This window comes from Terrapene carolina, unplaced genomic scaffold, assembly GCF_002925995.2.
Source record: "Terrapene carolina triunguis isolate 2854851 unplaced genomic scaffold, T_m_triunguis-2.0 Scaffold695, whole genome shotgun sequence".
NCBI classification, from domain to species: domain Eukaryota; kingdom Metazoa; phylum Chordata; order Testudines; family Emydidae; genus Terrapene; species Terrapene triunguis.
The window spans coordinates 1,149,727-1,172,705 of NW_020665046.1; the positions used below are offsets into that span (position 1 = coordinate 1,149,727).

The 22,979-nt window shown below is 55.2% G+C and overlaps 1 protein-coding gene across 1 annotated transcript in view; it reads right to left on the reverse strand.

Moving 5' to 3' along the window:
• The window catches only part of LOC112117196 (mitochondrial import inner membrane translocase subunit TIM16), a 176,483-nt gene that overhangs the window by 137,014 nt on the left and 16,490 nt on the right, over positions 1–22,979 (reverse strand). Inside the window, exons 2-7 of the mRNA XM_029913503.1 lie at positions 22,433–22,529; positions 21,200–21,274; positions 19,418–19,488; positions 18,439–18,622; positions 17,434–17,510; positions 5,825–5,875 (exon numbers count right to left, since the gene is read on the reverse strand). Coding sequence (XP_029769363.1) covers positions 5,825–5,875; positions 17,434–17,510; positions 18,439–18,622; positions 19,418–19,488; positions 21,200–21,274; positions 22,433–22,529 — 555 coding nt within the window. The remainder of the gene's footprint in view (positions 1–5,824; positions 5,876–17,433; positions 17,511–18,438; positions 18,623–19,417; positions 19,489–21,199; positions 21,275–22,432; positions 22,530–22,979) is intronic.

The following is a 22,979-nucleotide window of genomic DNA, read 5'->3' on the forward strand; positions in this document are numbered from 1 at the left end:
CTCAAGATAGGATGCAGAGACAAAGTTTCTAGACACCATTAATGGCTGCTTCTTGGAGCAGCTAGTCCTGGAACCCACAAGGGGAGAGGCCATTCTGGATTTAGTGCTAAGTGGCGCACAGGATCTGGTCCAAGAAGTAACTGTAGCTGAACCGCTCGGTAATAGTGACCTTAATGTAATTAAATGTAACATGCTTGTAGGGGGGGGAATACCAAAAAAAGCTACCACCGTTGCATTTAACTTTAAAAAGGGGTATTACACAAGAATGAGAATGATAGTTAGATGGAAATTAAAAAGCGCAGTCACAAGGGTACAGTGACTGGAAACTACTTAAACACACCATAAGTGAAGCTCAGACTAAACATATATCCCAAATCAAAAACGCCAGGAGGACCAAAAGAGGGCCACCATGGCTGAAGAGCAGAGTAATGGAGACCATTAGAGGCAAAGAGGCTTCCTTTAAAATTTGGAAGTCAAATCCTACTGAGGAAAATAGGAAGAGACACAAACTCTGGCAAGTAAAATGTAAAAGTATAAGTAGGAATTTGAGAAGCAACTTGCTAACGATGCACAAACCAACAGTAATTTTTTTTTTTTTTTTTTTAAAGTTCATCAGAAGCAGTTTGCCAAATGGGCAGGTAGGCCACTAGATGACACAGGAATTAAAGGAGCACTCAAGGAAGACAAGGCTATTGCAGAGAAGTTGAACCAATTCTTTCCATCCGTCTTCATTGCAGAGAAGGTGAGGGAGATACCAACATCAGATCCACTCTTTTTGGGCGACAAATCTGAAGTACTGTCCAAAATTGATGTGTCAATAGAAGAGGTTTTAGAACAAATTGATTAACAGTAAAAAGTCACCAGGACCAGATGGTATCACCCAAGAGTTCTGAAGGAACTCAAATATGAAAATGCAGAACTACTAACTGTGTTATGGAAATTACCATAACCATGAAATCAGCCTCTGTACCAGGTGACTGGAAGGTAACTAATGTGATGCCGATTTTTAAAAAGGGCTTCAGAGGCGATCCTGGCAATTACAGGCTGGTAAGCCTAACTTCAGAACAGGGAAAATTTATAGAAACTATAGTAAAGAACAGAATTATCAGATACAGATAAACCTGATTTGTTGGGAAAGAGTCTTTTGTAAAGGGAAATCATGCCACACCAATCTATTAGAATTCTCTGAGGGGATCAAAAACATGTGGATAAGGGTGATCCAGTCAATTTATTGTGTACTTGGATTTCGAGAAAGCCTTTGAGGAGGTCCTTCACCAAAGGCTCTGAAGGAAACTAAGAAGCCATGGGATAAGAGGGAAGGTCCTCTCGTGGGTCAGAAAGACAGGAAACAAAGGCTTGGAATAAATGATCAGTTTTCACAATGGAGAGAGGTGAACAGCGAGGTCTCCCAGGAATCTGTACTGGCACTGGTGCTGTTCAATGTATTCATTAATGATCTGAAAAAGGAGGTTAACAATGAAGCAGCGAAGTTGGCAGACAATACAAAATTATTCAAGATAGTTAAGTCCCAAGCAGACTGCGAGGAGTTACAGAGAGAATCTTACACAACTGGGCAACAAAATGGCAGATGAAATTCAATGTAGATGATGCACATTGAAAAAAATAATCTCAACTATGCATATAAAATGATGGGGTCTAAATTAGCGGTTACCCCTCAAGAAAGATCTAGGAGACACCGTGGATAGTTCTCTGAAAACTTCCACATAGTGTACAGCAGCGGTTAAAAAGACTAACCGTATATTAGGAACTATTAGGAAAGGGATTGATAATAAGACAGAAAATATCATGATGCCATTATATAAACCCCTGATGCACTCACACCTTGAATACTGTGTCCAGTTCTATTTGTTCCATCTCAAAGGATATAGTAGAACTGGAAAAGGTTCAGAGAAGGGCAAGAAAGATGATCAAGGCTCCCATAGGAGATTAAAAAGATCAGGACTGTTCAGCTTAGAAAAGAGACGACTATAGTTTCCCTTCCCCTGCCCTCTAGTGCTGAGGTGACAGACACGCATAGCAGAAATCCACCACCACAGCTGGCACCAGGGCGTTGGCAGCCTCAGCAGAACAATCAAGGCTTGAATGGCTCAGAGACGGAACTCCTACCCCACCCCAGGAGCGGACCTGAAGGTCAACGGAGAGGCACCTTATTGAGGGAAGTTCACATGGCCCTAGCCCGTACTATCCCTGTCCTAGGGAAAGACAGAGGACCCCCGGCCGCAGGGCTGCCAGTCAGGCACCAACATTCCATGCGGTCACAGCCCCAATCCCCGGCTTCTTGTTTGCATTGGTCAGATTGTTTTTAAATTAAAGAAGGAGCAGTCAGTTTAGCGAGACAGTCCTGAGTAACTGCAGTACCCAGGCTCTAAGAGGAAAGGCTGTGACCATTCTATGCCATGAAGGATCAGAACATGCCTATGGCGTCAGAGGTCTGGAGCCTCCGGATATCAGCATCACAAGTTTTGCATCAGATTTTAAGTTACATCCTGCCCCTATTTCTGTCACATCAGTTGTTCCAGCTGACCTGGAAAACTCATTGTACTGGTGCCTCGGTAGCTGCCATGCAAACTGGGTCACGTCAAAGGACAGAGCGCAGCAACCCACTGCTTTCCACGGCGGCCCTGAGATGACACCATTTCATAGCAGCTTTGGGCCACAGGAGAAGAAGCCCTTCCAAGTAACCCAGCTGTTCCAGCAACAGGAAAATCAGATTTTATTCCTCTTGGCTAACTAAATCCTGTGCAAACTCTCAGGATTTATGGTATTTTAAAGGTTTTCCCTTCAGCACAATATAATATGTGGCATTTCTAGAAGACTAAACATCTTCATTAATTATGGGTGAGACTGGATTATGGCTGCAACTCAGCATTTCTTGGTAACTGCCAAGAAGGTGCATGTTTCTCTTGGCAACCCTGGACACAGATGCGGGGCTTGCACTGGACACAAACATCGATGGATCAGACGGCAGAGGAGGCAAACTGCCTAATTTCAACAGCCACCATCATTCACACAATATTTTTAATAGCTCAGCTAGACGGGGTCCACCCTTTCTGGGAGACTCGGCTGGAACCCGCCGAGCTCACCCTTTGCTAACGTGCCATTATACAACCAGACAGGAGCTCGCAGAGAATAAATAGGGGGCACTCTGGAGTAGCACGGGGTTGCACGCCAGCAGGGAGAGATTCGGTGCTTTGCAGCAGTGTTGGACGTACACCTGGAGCAGTGGGAGGCAAAGATGCAGTTCAAAAGGTGAACATTTGCCATTCCAGCTTGTATTAGCTGCTCCACTTTCCCAAGACAGGCGCTGTGCATATAGCCACCCCAGGGGAGAGAGGGGCTGTGTACAAGCCAGGCGTATGCAAGGTGCTTTGATTGGCACCCAAGCAATGTGTGGTAAGAGGCAGTCAGGGCTTAAAACGCAACAGCGGCGCAGCTGTAGTGCAGCGTAGACACGGCGACAGGATGCATTCTGCCGTCGGCGTAGGTTAATCCACCTCCCCAAGAGGTGTCTACATCAAGGGTCAGGTCGGTATAGCATCGTCCCTCAGGGGGGTGGATCTTTCCCACCCCCCAGAGACGTAGCTATAGTGATGTAAATTCGGAGTGTCGCTGAAAATCTTATTCCCTGTGTGCCCTTCATCCTGGGAGACCCCCACCTCCCTCACTGCTGAGCATAGCCACCTCAGTGTTGGAACATAGCACGGCTATGGAAAGAGAAGTCAGGCCAGGACCCCGGAGCTAACACCTCCGATGTGCAGAAAGGATGCTGTGGGAGGGATGATAGCCCCGGATGGTCAGAGTTAAGGCTCTTCCAGCAGCGGGGAATCCCCTAGCACCATGCTGGTGCACCGGTTCAATAGCCAAGATGGAATAGCACCACCTCCTGAATCAGAGACACCATTTCCTGCAGCAGCCTGGGTTTTCTGTCAGTGTCACCCATCCAAATTCTGATCAGCCCTGACCGTGCTTAGCCTATGCCGCCTGATGAGAACAGCCCAAGGGGGGCATGGCTGTATGAACCAGCTGGTTCAGACAGCGCTAGGGGCCGCCTTGTGGGATGCCCCAGCCAGGAGGGCTAGGAACCTGGCGGAAACTGATCACTCAGCCCCAAAGGGAGGGAGGTCCCGCACCCCCCAACAGCCAGCCTTCTGGCTAGTTCCAGGGAGAAGACTGCAGGCTTGTGCGTGAGCAGCATCTCCACGGCGTCCCACGGAAGGGTCTGAGCAGCTAGAGCAATTTGTTGAGACAGGCCGAAGGATGGGGCAAGGGCGACCGGCTACCGGTGCAGCACTGAGATGCAGGCCAGCCCATGCTGCCTTGTCCCAGCTAGCTGACACCCGGGCGCCCCAGGCTCACCTCTACTCAGGCCCTTGTGCGTGGGCTACTGGCAAGCACTTGGAATAGCCAGTGGCCCTTTAACCACAAAGGCCAGGTGGCATGGCTCTCTGACTCTGCAGTGAGAGGCTGCATTTCGCTGCACTCTGGCCAATAATTCATCGTTAATCCCCATTCCCACACTGGGGGGGGGGGGGGTATGGGAGAGGGAGTTCTGCCCACTGCCAGCACCTAGACAGACGGACAGACACCCAGCAGAGCAGACTGTCAGCTCCTGGCACACAGGCCTCTAGTGCTGGTGCTGAAGAGGACTATCCACTGGCTACGAGCGGTATTAGTGCAGCGAGTTCTCGACAGGCCACAGCTATGAGGCTGGCGGAAGGACCTAACTGGCACAATCCACCGTCCGTCTGACGCCATGCGCGACTAGGGAGACCACACCAGCCGGTGTCTTACACACACAACAAAAAGCGAGGCCTAACATACAATGGTAGAGCTGTAGCATGAGCAGTTGGAGGGTGTGGACGCTGGAAGTCCTGGAAGGAAACAGAGGCTGGGCACACAGGGCAAGCCACTACTTCTTTCCCCTCCTCAATGCTTCCTATAACTCAAGCCATCCCAGAGGGGAGAAGGACCTCAGCTTCCCAGAAGCCACAGGAAACCTTTAATGGGGGGGTGTTTAATCTCCATGCTGAATGCAGCTCCGATCCCACTATTTATTTTCTAATCACTGCGTTTGCTGAGTCGGTCTGAGCTGGTCAGTCAGAACTCAATGGCGCTGAAGCTATTTCGTTCAGCTGCTGGAAAAACCTGGAGGCAAACAACCCATGTGGGAGCCATCTCCCTCCCCGCTGGAGCTGGGACTGCTGACGGGCCCCGACCTGTCGCTTTGAATTCACAGAATACCAGGATCAGGATGAAAGGGGACTGCAGATTGGAAGCAGGTGTCCCGGACTGAAGTCTTCATGGCCTAAAAGCTTCCCCATGCTCTGTGCAGAGAGCCTCAGGGATGCCAAGAAAGGACCCTATGCCAGAGGACGAGGCGGCAACAGGCAGAACTTCACCAGGCAAAAGACAGCCAGAGCCCGCGGCAGCCAGCAGCCATTCCGGGCATCCAAGATTCAGTGGTTTGGGTGTATGAACACCCAGAGGTTGGTACAGTTCTTCATCCCATGCTGAACAGTCTCAGTGGAGCTGCCCGTAGCACACCCCACCGCAAGGAGCTCAGTCTGTAACGATATCCTTCCAAACCCTGGTACCTCTCCCAAATATCAGACCCCTGCAGCAAAGATCCCGTACAGACAGGCTCTGGACTATCTGCGCTTGTAGCACTCAGGTCGATTCAGCTCCTTCTACTGGGCCCATCACCGTGGTATCTGACCACCGATCTCTAATTCACTTTGCTCCACTCAGGTTGTCCGTTCGTTCTCCCCCACCCTGCTGGCAGACCAAGGAAAGGAGGAAGTACCTGGGCTGCAGCTGGCTTGGTCCTTGGGTCAAAGATCCGCAGCTTCTTATCCTGTGGAGATACAAGAACAGTCGGAGGTGAGCGCCATGGAGAATGCAGGACAGTTAACGCACATTGGGCTGAATGCATGAGGGACCACAAGCCACAGAACAGCACTAGCCCATGACCTCCACCCTCCTTGGGGCTGCTGGCTCCTGTTCCCCTATGGCTCGCCCCATCCCTTCCCAAAAAGCCCCCTAGAGGGGAACCCCAATGCAGTCTGCTTTAAGTGAACAGTGTGTGTGTGGGGAAGGGGGGCACGTGGGGAGCCAGACTTTGCCCAAGGAGCCAGTCTCAGCGGGGCCTGCTCTGCAATTTGTTGGAGCGGGACAATGGCCAGAGCTTCCAGTCCCCAGCAGCTGCAGCAGAGAGAACCTGCTCCAGGAGAGACCTGAGTCAACGCCCAGCTCCATAGCCACACTTGCCCTCATTCAAGCTGCTTTCTCCTGGCAGGGGTGGAGATGGGTCCCTGCGACTCCCCAAGGGTCCCCCAGCCTGTTTCTTTACTGACTCCTCTCCCCCTGCCAGTCAGAGCTGGCATTGTTCCAGCCAAGGGGCTCCCCCTGGACTCTAGCAGGGATGCTTCTCCATTGAGTAATAGCTGGCAAGTCCTGCCTGCTTGGGGGTGGGGGGTCTGCCAGAGCAAGCAGAGAGTGCAGGACCTGGTACCCGGGGGACCAGCCAGCACTGCTGCCCTGGGGCACCTAGGGACCACTCACACCTGGAGGAGGAGGGGACTCTAAAACAAGGGTCACTTAGAGACCCACAAATGCCTGGTCGTTGGGCCCAAGGTGGAGGTGAAGGCCAGGGGCACACCCCCAGCCCAGTGACTGTCCCACGCACCTTGCTTGGAAAGTGGAGGAACCATGTCACACTAAGAGGCAGCTCGATTAATTATTCTCATGCATCCCGCTGCCACCCAATCAGCCCCGCTAAGGGAGTCTCCGAGGTGTCACTGCAGCTCATAGACACACCGGAGCTAGCTGTCATCTAGCCAGGCCAGCTACCAGAGCCACAAAGCCACCTGCAGCGCGTGGTCCGCACACCCCTGGGGATTCGCTCACGGGGCTAGGCTAAGCTGCTGCAGCTTCCCTGCTTCGGTACCTGAGCTGGCTGGGTTAAAGCTAGCTTGGGGACGTCGACCCGAGCTGCGATCGTGCCCCAGGACTGCAGTGCAGATGGGCTCCGAGTCCCTGAGGTCTATATATCTGCCTTGTTAAAAAAGCCACTTCACTGTCCATGGGGGAAGGAAAGGGAACCCCATCGGCCTAGGAAATGCTGTCGGGGACTGGGATGGGCAGAGATCAAAGTGCACTTACAGGTGAAATAAAGTGACTGAGAAACAACCCTTTGTATGCCACTCCTCTGCTCTGCCACATGCGGCAAGCCCTGCAGCTCCGGTTAGGGGAGAGGGAGCTGAATTTATCTGGCTGGCGTGTGAGCAGAGTCTGCGCTGGCAGCAGAGCTCCCAGCAGGGTGTGCAGACCCCAGGGGCACTGACAGGGCTGGTGCTTGGAAAGCCGCTGTCTGTGCTCACCCCCGAGCACGCTGGCTCTGGCGGGACAGAGTTCCCCCCACGCCAGAGTGACCGGCTCTCCCATGGAGCCAGCATGGTGCTCACCCCAATCTGATCCCCCTTCACGGGCAGGCAGGCTTGGGGCTTTGACCAGTTTGGGGCCTACCTATTCCCTCCTCCCCCACCAGATGGAAACCCATCCCCTCACTCACAGGGTCGAGGCCAGCACTCGAGCCATCAGGAGCCCACAGGTCAGGGTGGGGGGGAGGAGAGCTGAACAAGGGGGAAGCCACACCTGCCCCCAAAGATGCTAAGGAAGGAATTGCAGGCTCCCTCGCCTCCAGCTCTTGAGAGCCTGGCTGGGGAGCTCCCTGTGGCAGCAGCTCAGAGGGCCGGAAGGAGGACAGAGGGGGCTGCAGCCTCTGCAGAGGAAAGATGCGCCTTTGGCCTAGCTGTTAGTACAATGACCAAGCCCTTGGTCTGAGCGTTACCCTGGAGAGCCCTGCCATACGCATGGGGAGTGTGGTGACAGCAATCGGCAGACTCGGCCTGACACCCCACATGCCCCTAGAGCTCTGGGCTGTGTGTGTTAGGGAGCATTCCCATGGGTCGCACAATCCATGGGATCCAGTCACACCGGCCCCAGTTGGCTTCACCACCCCAGTAACACCCCCAGGCACTGACTGCCCTGCAAACTCCTCTTGCAGGCCAGGGCCCCAGGGATCAAGCCCCTTATCAACATTGCACTGACAACAGTCCAGGATGATCAAGGACACTGGTGCAGACAAGGACAGTGGCAGTGATTCCTGCTCCATCTCCACCCTAGAAACCCTGCGTTGCTTCCTGGGCTGCTTCCTCTTCTCTCATGCTCTTGGGGCCGTCTCTTATCTTGCTCCGGGAGAGTCCAGGGGTCTGTTTTGTCTGCCCATGTGCCCTGGCCTGTGTCCAGGGGAACATGAGTCGAGGAAGGCAGCCGTGGTGAAGGCCAATGGGTGGGGGGAGCCCTCAGTGGAATCAATAACAGTTCCGAGCACACCACAAGGGCGTTAGAGGTGCCGACTGGCCTGGCTAGTGGGCTCACTTCTCCTGGCAGAGGCTCCCAGAGGAGGTGCGACTAGAAATGCCTGGACCAAGGGAAACTGCAGCAGGGCCTGATTCTAAGGCGGCGGGACTGAGAGCTGACCTCATTGCAGTCACTTCCTCCGTCACCACACTTCCCCTGCCTCTCAGGCATCCCGCTGGCATGGCACCTTGCAGATGATCCACATTCCTAAATCACTTTGAGATGGGGAGGGGAGCCCTGCTACTCAGCTCATCTCCCTGCCGGGGGCCAGGACTGACTGCTCTCCACTGGCTTATTGATTATGCGCATCACCCTAGCAGTCCCAGGACACTGCAGAACTCTGTGGCGCTAGGTGCTGTACAAACCCAGGACAAGTCTATGCTTCTTTTGCTAGTGCCAATGCCACGGGACCTCTGCTGAACTGGCAGCAAGGCTGCCCCCGCTCAGCTCTGAGGAGTGGGAACTTTTAAGGCATGCTTTATAAAGGGGGCCTGAAAGCACAGTTGCCAACTTTCACGCGGTAAATAAGCACCCAGACTTTCACAATGAGCCAGAAATCAAGCTAATCCCATCTCAAAACAAGGCCAAAACAAGCCAACCCCAACACTCTAGGTGACTAGATCCCCCCAGTGTGCAGTCTGGGACTGTGGTGGGCCTGCTGTGCACCCCTGACTCTCCCCCCCTTGCCCCTGCTTGCCGGTAGCTGATTAAAAAAAAAAGCAACAAGCAACAAGCCAAAAACTAGCCAACAAGCAACTCACAAGCCAATTAAGCCAAAAACAGGCCCAATTTCTGTGGTTTTTCATGGGTTTGGCATGTCTGCCTGAAAGGCATCTTCCCCTCACCTCCATCAAGCAGAGCCCCCAGGCAGCCAAGGGCTGACGAAGCAGAGAAATAGCACGGTTGTGACCCTACAAGGAAGCAGCCTGCAGTGGAGAGAAATGATTACGATTCAAGCTGTTCAAATGCTCAGAGCCTTTCTCCCAGCTCCAGCCTTCCCACAAGGGCATGGGAGGATGGGAGTGCAAGGACAGAGCTCCAGAGAACTGGTCTGGAGAGACTCCTCAGGGAGCTCTAGTGATGGGGAGCCCCAACAATAGTGGGACATTAGAAGGGATAGGGCTGCGTTAACACCATGCCCCCCAGACTGGCTCTGAGCAAGAGGTACAGTGCCAGGACCCTAGCAGCGCCAGCCCACCCACCCCAGCCCTGCTGGACAGTTGAGTACAGACAAGGCTGGGGTGCCCTGAAGGTTGGAGGCCTGCCCTGGCAGAATCCAGAGACCTGCCCTAAGCTGGGTGCTCGAGGCAGGCAGGGAAAGTGCCACACAGCTGGCCCTTCCAGAGCAGTACATGTGTCACAAGCACCATCTAGTGCTCGCTCGCCAGTCCCACACCACCACCTTCTCCCTCTCCCAACCGTGCACTGCGATGCCCCACCTAGAACACAAACCCAGCCAGCTCTGAGACGCCCTGCCCCCGATTCATCATTTCTACAGTGCCCAGAATGTGCCTGGTGACTTTCCAACACAGCTAGGGTTGCCAGGCATCCGGTTTTTGACCAGAACACCCAGCCAAAAAGGGACCCTGGTGGCTCCGGTCAGCACCACTGACTGGGCCATTAAAAGTCTGGTCAGCAACTCAGCGGGGGCCCAGGACTAAGGCAGGCTCCCTACTTGCCCTGGCTCCACGCTGCCCCCGGAAGTGGCCGCCAGGTCCCTGCGGCCCCTAGGCCTGCCCAGCACCAGTTCCGCAGCTCCCATTGGCTGGGAACCACGACCAACGGGAGCTGCGGGGGGCAGCACCAGTGGGCACGATGGCAGCGTGCACCACGCAAAGCTGCCTGGCTGCCCATGTGCCTAGAGGCTTCAGGGACCTGGCAGCTGCTTCCTCAGAGGGCTTGGCCCCCCAACCCCCTGCCCCGAGTCCCCTCCCACATCCTAAACCCCTCATCCCCTGCCCCACCCCAGAGCCCACACCCCCAACCAGAGCCCTCACCCCCTCCTGCCCCCCAACCCCCTGCCCCAGCCCAGAGTCCCCTCCCGCATTCTAAACCCCTCATCTCCTGCCCCACCCCAGAGCCCTCACCCCCCTGCCCCAGCCCAGAGCCCCCTTCTCCCTGGCCCACCCCAGAGTCCTCCCTCCTCCCCCACCCCAATCCCCTGTCTCAGCCCAATGAAAGTGAGTGAGGGTGGGGAAGACTGAGTGACAGAGGGAGGGGGGATAGAGCGAGAAGGGACGGGGTCTCAGAGAAGGGGCAGGGGTGTTTGGTTTTGTGTGATTAGAAAGTTGGCAACCATAACACAGATCCCTGCCTCAGCAGGGAAGAAGTTTGCTTCTGCTGTCCCTAGGACCAATGGCCAGGAGTAAGCAGCAGGTTTCTTTAGGAGGGAAGTCTCCATCTCTCGGGTGAACTGAGCTGGGCTGGCGGTCATGGACTCTTGTTATTATGCTAGTGAACGGAGGCCCATTGTGCTAGGTGCTGTATATTCGAGAGAGGTGCTGCCCGGAATGCAGGATTGCTAGGTTCTGGTCACAGCTTTGTTACTGGCTCTACCTCTGGGCCCCCACCCAGAGCAGTACGCTGGGATTAAGTATGTGCCTAGTGCGTGTGCTGCTAGAGATCCTTGGGGGAAGATGCTACAGATGGGCAATGTGTTACTCTGCCCTCTCTCTCATAAGAGTGGCCATACTGTCACACAGAAGGTCCATCTAGCCCAGCATCCTGTCTTCCGACAGTGGCCAGTGCCAGTTGCCCCAGATGGAATGAACAGAACAGGTAATCACCCAGTGATCTATCCCCGTCACCCATTTCCTCTCGATCACTCTTTGCTTCATGCCCACTGGCACAGCTCTCCATAGCATTGCTCAGATCAGCCGTCTCATGCTGGGGTCCGCTATGAAGAGGAAATTGCAGGCTGGGAGTCCTTCCCATGCTCCAGCTCTGCTGCAGGTGTGTTTGTGGCACGCTCACTCCTGTGGGCCCTGCAGAGCCCGCCCAGCTCTGGGGGAGGAAGCTGGTGTCTGTAGGGCTGGTAGGGACAAAGACAGCCTAGCCCGGGTAGTGGGGAAGGGCAGCTGCAGCATATTTCTTCACAGGCATCCACTAAATTCTCAACGGATGTCTGCCCCTCCTGAAGGCAGAGGCCTGCCCAGGTGTCAGGGGGACAAAAACAGGTCCTTTAACGCTGGCAAGAATGGGAAGCATCCACAAGGACACCCAGGGCCCTTACAGAGCTAGGGCTCCCTCCCTCAACACCTTCGCTGGTAAGATGAGCAGGTACAAAGGGCAAAAAGCATCACAGCGACAGCCTTGAAACAAGTTCTCACCAGCATGGGGCCCGGTGGCTCAGAGCCGGAGCTGTCTCCACCACTCAAGCCCACCCCAGACCGGCTGAATATTGCCCGTTCCCTTCCGCACAGCTGACTGACCAGAGCAGTGCATCAGCCCACTGCACAGGCACCTCGCAGCACGGCAGAGCAGGCCTGTCCCTCACTCCCACACAATGCAAGAAGACCCGGAACAGTGGAACCCACCGGGAGCCTAGCCCATCCTCCCCTTTATCTTCCAATGAGCAGCAGAGGCGCCAGGGGTAATTGTGCTGCCCCTGCTGAAATCCAATGTGGAAACAGCCTGGCAGGGCCAGCCATCCTATGGGGGGAGACCAGCCCAGTTACCTCTCCCACACTGTCCTCATGGGGCACCAAGCACCAGTGACCCCACCTCTCGCCACAACCCCCTGGGGAAGAGAACAGGCTGGGAGGAGCCACTCACAAGCACAGGAGTGGGCAGGATCAGCCACAGCAGGAACCTTTGGCCGCCATCACCATGTCCGATGCTTTGACTGGGCATTCTCTGCCCTCTGCTGGGGGTGCCAACGTCCTCCCTCATCTCCCCACCTGCCCTGTGCACTCCCCCCCGCTTTTCCCATCCTCCAGCCGGTTAGCTAATCACCTCCCAGCAAAACCCAGCTCAGGCTGGTGGCACTGCCGTATCGTGAGCTGAGCATGCCAGGGTTTGTTCTTACAGCCTCCTTCCGCCCAGACACCATTGGTCTGGTCATTTCAACGGCAGAGTCATCAGGGCAGGGATTGCCTCTCACTGTGTTTGCACAGCGCCTAGCGCAATGGGGCCTCAAGCCTGGCCAAGGTGCCTGGGAACTGCTGGAATACGGCTAAGGATCTACCCCAGAAAGCAGGAGCATTCTGGCGGGGCAGGACTGTTTGGAGGAGCCAGACAGAGTGGGATGCGAAGAGAGAGGTTCTGAGTGACACACATTGCTGGAATCTCCCCCACAGCTTGGCCAGGAAAAGCGTGCGCTTGCCACCCATGACAGAGGTCAGCAATGACCCAACAGCTTTGGAGGAGTCTGATGGTTCCAGTCACATGCATTGGTAGTGACAAAGCTCAATCTTCAGGGACCCGTGGGATTAAAGGCGCACAGGGCCTGAGATCTAGGGTGAAATCCTGGCCCGTTGAAGCTAATGGCAGAACTCCCCTTGACAGCAGCGGGCCAGGATTTCCCCTTGCTGCTGAAGTGTCCTATTTTCCTCCAGCATCACCTGCTAAGGCAAGGAGCCCATAATCCCCCAAGCCATGTCATCTCTGCCACGGCAAGAGGTGGCATCAGCCCTTCCAGCCTGGCCAATGGAAGCCCTGCGCTCAGAGGGCTCAAAGGCAGTCAGACGCCTGCAGCGACCAGTATGAGTCACGAGAACGCCAGCAGCTTGAAAATCACTGGATTGCCTTCACATGCACTTCAGCCACGCTGTCTGCAATCCCGTGGGCAAACAGAAGGGATGGGAAAAAGAACGAGACACCCGCCAGTGCAGCCACACAGGGAAGAGACAGCCCTGGGAACAGCCAATCGATGGCATGTGATTACCTGGGCTGATATCAGCGAGCTGTCACGGATGTCTAATTTTGCCTTCCCCAGTCAGCAAATAGAGCTAGAAGTCATTAGCCCAGCTGCAGACAGATTTGCCAGCATCAACAGGAATATTACTGCCTCATTTCCTCTTCTAGAGGCACAAAATGCAGTATGCCTGCAGAGTCCAGGTAGCCAGGGAGAGCCAGCACCGGCCATGCCAAGGATCGTGCATACCCTCAGAAATCATGGGGTACAGAAACTGCAGGAATGATTGGACTATCAGAGAGAGGGACAAGTTGCAGGAATTTACTTTGAATCCAGTTGGTTCTGATTATGGATCAAGAAGTTCTACTTGTAGACCACGAGAGTTTTGTTCATCAGGATCTCAAACACTTTTGTACACACCTAGTAACTAAGTTCCCTCTAAGCTGTGTGGCCACACAGATATCAAGGGCTGTGCAGGCGGGGAGAGGAGCCTCTCCCCCGGCCTCGGGCTGCTATGGCAAGAGAGGGCTGAGGGGAGTCCTCTCTCCTCACCACAGCCCTGGGGCAGCCTGTACCCCAAACCAGTCATCCCCAGCCCCCCCCCCCCAACCCCCCCCCCCCCCCCCCCGCCCCCTCCCAGCACCCTGAACCCCTCATCCCTAGCCCCACACCCAGAGCCTCTGCCCCAGCCCTGATCCCCCTGCACCCCAAACCCCTCATCCCCAGCCTCACCCCAGAGCCCTCACCCTCTGCACCCTAAACCTCTGCCCCACCCTGAGCCCCCTCCTGCACCCTGAACCCCTCATCCCCAGCCCAATCCCAGAAGCCCACATCCCCAGCCGGAGCCACTCACCCCCCTACACCTCCAACCCTCTGCCCCAGCCCTGATCCTCCCCGGCACCCCTCATCCCCAGCCCCACCCCAGAGCCCCCACCCCCTGCACCCTAACCCTCTGCCGCAGCCCTGAACCCCCCCCAGCACCCTGAACCCCTCATCCCTAGCCCCACACCCAGAGCCGGCACCCCCCTCACCCAGAGCCTCTGTCCCAGCCCTGATCCCCCCGCACCCCAAACCCCTCATCCCTAGCCTCACTCCCTGCACTCCAACCCTCTGCCACAGCCCTGATTCCCACCCAGCCCCTCATCCCCAGCCCCACCCCAGAGCCCTCACCCTCTGCACCCTAACCCTCTGCCCCACCCCAAGCCCCCTCCTGCACCCTGAACCCCTCATCCCCAACCCAATCCCAGAAGCCCACATCCCCAGCTAGAGCCCTCACCCCCCCCCCCCCCCCCCCCCCCCCCCCCCCCCCCCCCCCCCCCCCCCCCCCCCCCCCCCCCCCGCCACCCTCTGCCCCAGCCCTGAGCCCCCTCCCACATGCCAAACCCCTCGGTCCCACCCCCACCACACATCACCTCCATATTGGTGCACATAATACAATTATTTCCGCACATGGATGTAAAAAATTAGACAGAACATTGCATGAATTCTGCTGCTGGAAGCCAGGCAAATCAAGAATCATGGAAAATCCTGGGTGACCCCTGCTGGCCATTCTGTAGCACTGCCTGACAGACTACTTATGACTAAGGCTCTACTTGATTGCAGAATGATTGTCAAAAAATTGCAGCTGAGTTGTGGACAAGCCATGGAAATTGCAGAAAAGTATTACCACAAACAATAAGATCCATTATTAAAGTACATTATTACTTTCCCACGATTTTCTGCTGTCAGCTGCCCGGGAGGGCACGGCAGGGCTCCCACTGTCAAAATTGTGATGGAAGCCTAATATTGCAGAATCCACAATTTCCACAATACCGCAAGTTAAGTAGGGCCTTATGACTACTGGTTATGATGACATTAATAACTGATTAAGTCTGATGTTAAGTGGCAGTGTCTTGAAACTACTGTATCTAGTAAACAAAATATTTAACTCTTATTCAGCCAGATGAAGAGAACTACAATCTGCAATAGCACCATCTAGTGACTCCATTAATATTACATTCCTATTTTACAGAAGGAAGAATCAAGTTTACTATTACCATAGTCTTGAAAGAAACTTGGAGAAATGCTTACTGTGCACTCTGGTGCAGTTCTCTATACATGCTGAGCATATCCCCAGGAAAGCTTGTTTCTGGATTTAATCTCTATGATTGCAGTTCTTATGCATAGACCTGCTGCCTGAAGGTTATATTGGTACCCATGCAAGCAAGCCAGCTGTTACATAGCCTTAGAACATTGCATAGAGTACTCCGCCTCTGCAGCACACGCTGCTCAGGGAGCAACACCAAATCCAGGGACACACTCTGGTCTCACATTTGCCACCCGCCCATACATTTGACTAGTCATTGCTGGCAACATATAGTACTACAGAACGTGTCATGCCCTCCCTCCACTCAACCTCTTCTCTCTCCTGCAGGGACATTGGCAGGCTTTCTGCTGAAGATTAGCCAGAATGCAGGTTCCACTCAAAGAGAGCCATTACTCCTCTAGCTGATGGTCCCTACATCAAGCGTTGCTCTGGGTGCTTACTGGGGGTCTGCCTCCGCAGAGTGGTATTCCCCCCCCCCCCCTTAAACTCTTCCCTCCAGATACTCTTATTAGGAAAGAGTCACATTGTTCGTTAGGAACGGATGTGTTCAGATACTGAGCAGGTCTCTGGAGTGCAGGCCAGACTCTTGAATTCCCACTCCATGACTAGTGGATTTACATAACTGTAGGAAAACAGCATCCTGTGTTCATGCAGGATCCCAGAGAGCTTACCCACCTCACAGGAACCTTTTAATGAAGCTGCTTCTAGGGTGGAACAGAATAGCACACAGCAACACTGCATAACAGCTAAGGATAGAAAGTGACTATTGTACCCAGTTGAAACTGCAGGAGGAATTTAAGGAGGCAGAACCCAACTGGTGATGCTATTTGAACAGGGAACCAGGATTAACAGCCCAATTGTGGCAAGGAACACCATGGGAACTGCAGCCTCCAATCTGCTAAGTGATTTCACATGGTGAGCTAAGAGGAAGGGTAACAGCAAAGGCTGTCAAGGGGAGGAGAGCAGTGGGACGGGGAAGTTGATGGGTTAGCTGCTTTTGCTGTTTTGCAGGGAGACAGCACAATTGTTCATAACATATCAAGTGTTTTCAACCCGAGACTGGAGGAGGGAAGCAGAAAATCTGATGACAGACCTTGGCAATACCTAGGAGAGGGGACCACATGGAGCAGAAGGTGACACACTGATGGTGCTAGCCTCGTGGTTCTAGGAAAGGGGTTTTGCAGGGGTAAGAGCACGTATGGCAAGAGGCATTTGCTGGTTTCCCTGCTGCCTTTCCAAGCGAGTGGCTCTCTAGACAAAGGCTCTGCCGTTTCCCTACTACTGGAGTGGGAGGTCGTCACTGGAAAGCAGCAAACTGTGCATTTGGAGCACACAAGCCAGGTCAATCAGCCACCACGTATCTGATTTGCCCCTTCCCCTTGCATCAGGCCCTGGACTCACCTCTGTCAGACCCCTCAGACCCCTTTCTCTGGTAAAAGCTGAACTCCTTTCCCCTAGCACATGGGGTGAGAGGGGTTTGGGCCAGGGAGTACGCGAGGGTCAGTTCAAAGGAGAGCTGAGGTCAGGCCTTTCCAGCCTGCGCCTGCTAGCTCAGTAGGGACAAGACCAAGGACGGCACATGCGAGAGCTCTTTGCATTTTGCCATTTCCCTTCCTGCTCCCCTCTCCTCTGCCAGGCTCAGCCCCTCCAGCAGCTTGTCCAGTCCCATCCCCTGCTGCACTGGTGTCACGGGCTCCCTGGCAGACAGGAGGCTAGTCCAGGCTTAGTTCTGCTGCAGGGGAGGCTAGAGAGCCCTGGGCATCTAGTGCACAAGATGCTTGATGCTCACGCCTTGGTTCTACAAGCCTGCAGTGCCCACAGGTGCTGCAGGGCGCAGCCCCGGCCTGCTTGAGAGAAGAGGCAGCAGGCCAGGCTCCAGCAGCAGCACTCCTAGCACAGCAGAGGGAGGAGAATAATCTTCAGATGCTCCCATCACACGGTGGCTCAATCATACCTCAGAGCCTCCCCCGAACGCCACACACCAGATCTGCTCAGGAAATGGCACTCGGGGTTCCCAGCCCACCCGACCTGGTGCACCCACTGCGCTCACCTTAGAGGAGGTGCCGAGGAGGGCGCCATCTTGTTTCCAGGACACACTCTGGATCAGGTCACCGTGAGGTTCCAGTGCTGGGAAGGTGAGCGAGAATTGGAGTCAATCCCTGCCGGGCACAAGCTGCCAGCCAGGCACAGCTGTCAGTCACCACTAGGGGAGGGCAAAAGGGGGGCGATTCAACCCCTCCCCCACAAATATACAGTCTCATCCCAGGCCATGTCACAGGCTAGACACTTAGCACACGGCAGCACTTTAGAAAAGTGGCTGCAGTTTGCACCACTGCAGGCATTAGTCTCTTCTCCAGCCAACAATTCCATTTCGAACATTTCAAATGCTGGATTTTTGCCTGGAAATAAACAGGCGACTGAATTTGGGTTCATTTTCACACGAGGGGCGTGCTCCAGCCCCAACAACTCCCGATCTAATTCAGAGGCAGGCAGCACCAGGAGAAATGGCCCACTCGAGGGACTGGCAGTAGCACAGGCCTCCTTCACATAGGACCCTGGTTCAAACCCAGCTGAGGCCAGGAGTGCCCAAGTGCCATCCCAACAGGGGGGCTGTTCAGTGGCCAGCATGACAAGTGTGCTGGTCTCACACAGGCCCCAGAGTGAGGGTAGCAGGTGCCCACACCACTGCTCACCACACGCTCTGGACAGGTGTCTCAGCAGGGAGGCCAAGGAGTAACTGGGCCACGGTGCCTGAACTCCCTGTAGGGTGGCCCTTTTGGGACAAGGTTAAGATGCTGATGGGTGTCTAGGAAAGTCACTTCCCATGCCCTGCAGCACTGCTCAGGTGGCAGCTTTCACCAGCACTGAGGTCGTTCAGAAAGACACCGCATCCACAAAGGGGACACAGAGCCAGCCCAGGGTCTAGCCCCAGGCAGGTAGCAGGAGTTCCCGGAGTAAATACAGCTGAGCAGAGACTTGCTCTGGCATTCACTCAGGAGAAGACTGCGCCCAGGCCAAGGCACATGCTCTGCAGGACTGCGACGGCCGTGCCTACCTGTCAGGGGTTTCTGCTGGGCCACATCCCAGACCTTTGCCGTTCTCCCAGCTCCGCTCACCAGTACGCCATCTGCTGTCGGGTGGAACTGGAGTGTCTCCACCTGGCACCCTGCCGGCCCCAGGGTCACTCCAGGGCAGGAGGGCAGGTCCTGGCCGCTCTCAGACAGGCGCCACACCTTCACCTACAGCCCGAAACAGTAGGGTGAACCCCGGCAAGACCCTTCCCCCATGCCCAAATCCCCCAGGAAGATGCCACACACTCAGAAGGCTCCATTTGTCACAGCACCCATGTGCAGAGGTGGGGTTTGAACTGGGCTCCCCTACCCTAGAAAGCTGGCGACAACTGCTTGGCCTTTCATCTCCTGGGCTTTGTCCCTGCCAGGCAGGGTGACTGGAGCCTCTGTGGGGTCCCCAATCCTACCCAACTGGGTATGCAGCCTGGGTGCCGTGTGGGGTTATAGATCCAAGGCAATCACAGCCCTTTCCCCTTCCTTCCCCAGCACGGACAGAGCAGACACACAGCCCGCCTGCCTCACAAGTGCGGCTGCCCCTCGAGCCCACCCTCCCTGCCAGAGGTGGCAGCTATGAACACCTTGGCTTGTCGCAGAGCACAGTTCCCATAGCCTGTCACTGCCCCAGACCCTGAGGGGGGCACTGAGCCTGCATCTGACTGATCTCCTTGGGCTTTCGGCAGCTGCCTCTTCCCACACAACTGAGAAGGTGTCTTCATCCTTCTTGCAGCCCGAAGGCCGAGCACCCTCCTCTGAACAGCTCTGTTTTACATCCCCATCTCACGGCCCTGTGTGCCCCTCAGCCCCACTCCTTAGCTCTGCAGGAAAGGTGCCATACAAACCAGGGCCAGCTCTCTGTATGGGAGAGCCCAGAGATGACCCCAGAGCCAGGGGGCCACCCTGCTCCCCTGCTCAGGGGGTTTGCCGCACGCACCCCCCTTGGCCCCCGTTTCGATTTACACTCACGGTTTCATCAGCGGAGCCTGTCGCCAGCAGGAGCGCGTCGAACGGAGAAAAGTCAAAGTCCGTCACCACGTCTGATGGGGAGAGAGGAGAGCAGAGGTTCACTCCAACAGCATGTCGGCTCTCAGCCCCTAGGCCGCAGCATGTCTGCTGCGGCCACGGCCCACTCGCTCTCTGCCCTACAACAGCCTTGCTACATGCTTCTCCCAGAGCCCACTGCTCCTGGCAGGCAGCAATGGACAAACCTCCGCTGGCTTAGCAGCTCCATTTCCACAAGCAGCCGGAAGATCAGATGCTCATTGGAGCCCCACTGCTGAGCTAGGCATCTCAGGAGAGCAGAGTGGCTCTATTTCAGCCCTTGCTAACCCTTTGTGGGACACCTTCCTTTCCCTTCTGCTGCCACGAGCTAACAAGCCTGTCCCAGGTGTCCTGCCAAGGGATGGGGAGAACTGGCTCGGTACCCTTTCTGCTTTGTTAGGGACGGATTGAAAAGGCCTGACAAGGGAGGTTGTGGCGACTGGTTCCATATAAGAAATTCCAGTTTTCTCTGAAGACTGTTGAAAACCCTGAAGGAGGAGGGGAGACAGCTACTCAACTCAAATGTCTGGAGCAGCTGGGAGGAAAGCACTTTGTGTGAAAGATCCAGCCATCCCATCTGAAGGCCAGAAGAGCTCCCATCATACCCCAGGAGAGCAGGGACTCAGCTTTCTGGGTTTGATTTGTACACCCTGTAATGGGAGCAAACCTGCTCCTTTAACACCCGCACTCAGGCCTTCTGTACCTATCAAAGGGCTCGGGCCCAAGTGGATTTTCCATTGCTGGCCCCCTACAAGAGAGGCAGTGGAATGCCTTGCTAACTAAGGGGTACAGTTGGTGTGAACAGCTGCAGGAGCCTCACGACGTCAGCCAGACAGCGTCCAGCCCAGACAGCGCCAAGGCCAGCACGCAGATGCACAGCTCTGTCAGGATGCACTACTGCGGCGCGAGGCCCTGCTTCAGCAAGCGACGCCGCTGGTAACAAAATACCCCTTTGTGATTCCCTGGTTCGGCATGCAGGCCACTGAAAGGCACTCCTTGTAACTCCATCTGCAGGGACCTGGGGGAGGGAGGCTGGCACAGTAATTAACAGCCCCTCTGCTGCATCTGGCACGCTCAAGAAAGTAGGTCATTGCGTACTTTTCCATTTGTACAAAACGATGAGATACAGGCCCATAAAGCATTAAAAAAAAAAAAAAAAACACACAACTCCTCCGCCTCTGATATCTGCTGCATATGCCCTGAAAAATCCTCTGGTTGGAGCAGGCAGCCTGTGTTGAGACAGGCCAGCAGGCTGCCCAGGCGCTGCCCTGCAATCCCACTAAGCGGTCAAGTACTCTCACGCGCTCTGTCCTAGCACGTCAGTTATTGGGATAGTGGGCGACAAGTGCCAGCTCCTTTCCAAAGGGCCACTGACAGAGAGATCCAGCCATTGCTTGGCTGTAAGAACCTCGTGCAGGACATGGGAGGTGGCCCATGGCTAACGGATTAGCAGTAGGCAAGGGAGACTCTCACCGCTAGGTCACCAGTTCAAATCCGCACCGGGTCATTAATCACAGAAACTCCTTGCCTTCCAGTGGCTGACCCGTGAAACGCATCTGGTGGCTCTCGGTCCTGTTCTCAGCATATAGGAAAGTGCCTCACAAACCTGTCCCTTCCTGGTAGTGTCAGAGAGGCCTTTGAGACTGCTTGGCTCCCACCCACTAGCGCTGGTCCCTTATTCGGTATGTTTTGATCTGGCGAGCTCACCTGAATGGCAGCACAGCTGGGACACAGCCCTCTTCCCTCCATCCCGGCTCTCCAGCGGCACGATGCCCAACACGCCTGAAAGACAACATAGGTCACGAGCTGCCCACCAGTCCATCATGGCCACCCCTTGCTGAACACCATCCTGCTAGCCAGGAGTGCCACATACCACACACGCCTAGCATCCAAAAGCAAGCCAGGGGTGGAGAGTGGACATGCTTCTGATGCCAGCTCAGCTGGGAGCTCCCACCTCCTGCAGGTGTTGGGTTCCATCCCCACAGCATGTTCACAGGGAGACTCGGGTTGTGAAACAAACGATGTATCACATAGTCACAGATGACACCACAAGGGCTGAGGGCAAGCACGCGAGAGCTCCCCCAGCCATTGCTGGGGAGTGCCTGGACCAATCATTAGCAGAGCGCACCACCAAGGGAGTTTGCCAGCTTCGTATCGGCCTGGTCTGAAGCACAGAGCACTATTGGGGGAGATAACGGTCACCAGGGTTCACATAGCACACTCGAGTTACGGTCCGTTATTGGCGAGTAATGACTGAGATGACAGTCACCCCCTGTTCACTTCGACACCTCAGTGGATCCCAGGAACCAAGCAAAGCCAGGCCAGTACCCGAATGGGGCAGCCGCCAACCACAGACGTGGGGGACGTGGTACCACCATGCGTGTACCATGGTACCAGCTGGGGGACATGGTACCACCATGCTTCCCGGAGACATTCTTCCAAACCAATGCCCCGCAGCGCATACGGGGCGCTGTGCTGCTAAAGCCATCTTCCCCACAAGGCAGGGGCCCTGAACACTGAGGTTCGTTATATTCTTGTCTTTAAGGAAGATAAGTAATCACATGGTCTTGTTGTAATCCAGCCTCCCTGCCTCTGCTTTCACCTATTGTGCCCCCTACTGTTGGTTGTTCTAACTCACTACACCCTGTTATTAGTCTGGAGCCTCTAGTGTTAAGAGACTCAGGTTCTAGTCCCTGCATGTCACTGCCCCTCTGTGCCTCAGTTTCCCCACCTATCCAATGGTGGGAATGTTTCCTTTCTCCGTCTTGTCTAAATAGAAAGTAAACTCTTCGGGGAAGGGCCTGGCTGTGTGTTTGCACAGCACCTAGCACAATGGGGCCCCAATGACTATAGGGTTAATGGGCACATTATCCGTGTTCCACACCGATCCGAGTCACCCTTCTCCGCGAAGGCTCCACTCCAGCCCGCCCAGCTCCTTACCTGCCGAGTCAGCATTAAACGCTATCAAGTGGCAGCTGGACTTGATGTGGTTCCCACAGGAGATGGTGGAGCCGGCTCGGACATCCCTGATCCAGGCCTGGAATCCAGAGGAGAAATCTGTATTAGGAGAGGCCTGCCCTGAGTGGGCTGAGGAGAAGGAAGAGGAGAGAAGCAGCCATGGAGCCAGATCTCCCATGCATCCAAGGGAGAAACGCAGTACTTCATCCGCCCACTACCACACAGCTGTGGCCCGTCTCCCCAAGCCATTGCTTGCCCCAGGGGGTTACTCGCAGCATCCCTCTCCCTTGCTCCATTTCTAGCAGTGCTGGGCTCCCTCTGGGACTGCAGGTTAGTTCTGTGGAGCAGCTACTCGCCCTGCCCAGCCTCCCCGGCCAGCAGGCTTGCCCGGGCACACCCTGGGGCACAGGCAAGGCAGGCAGTGCAGAGCATGTGGATTCTCAGACTGTCACTGGGGGTGCAGATGGCAAACAGCCCCCCCAAACAAGGCTTCCCCCATCAGGGCGAGGAGAGATCGGTGGGGTTCCCC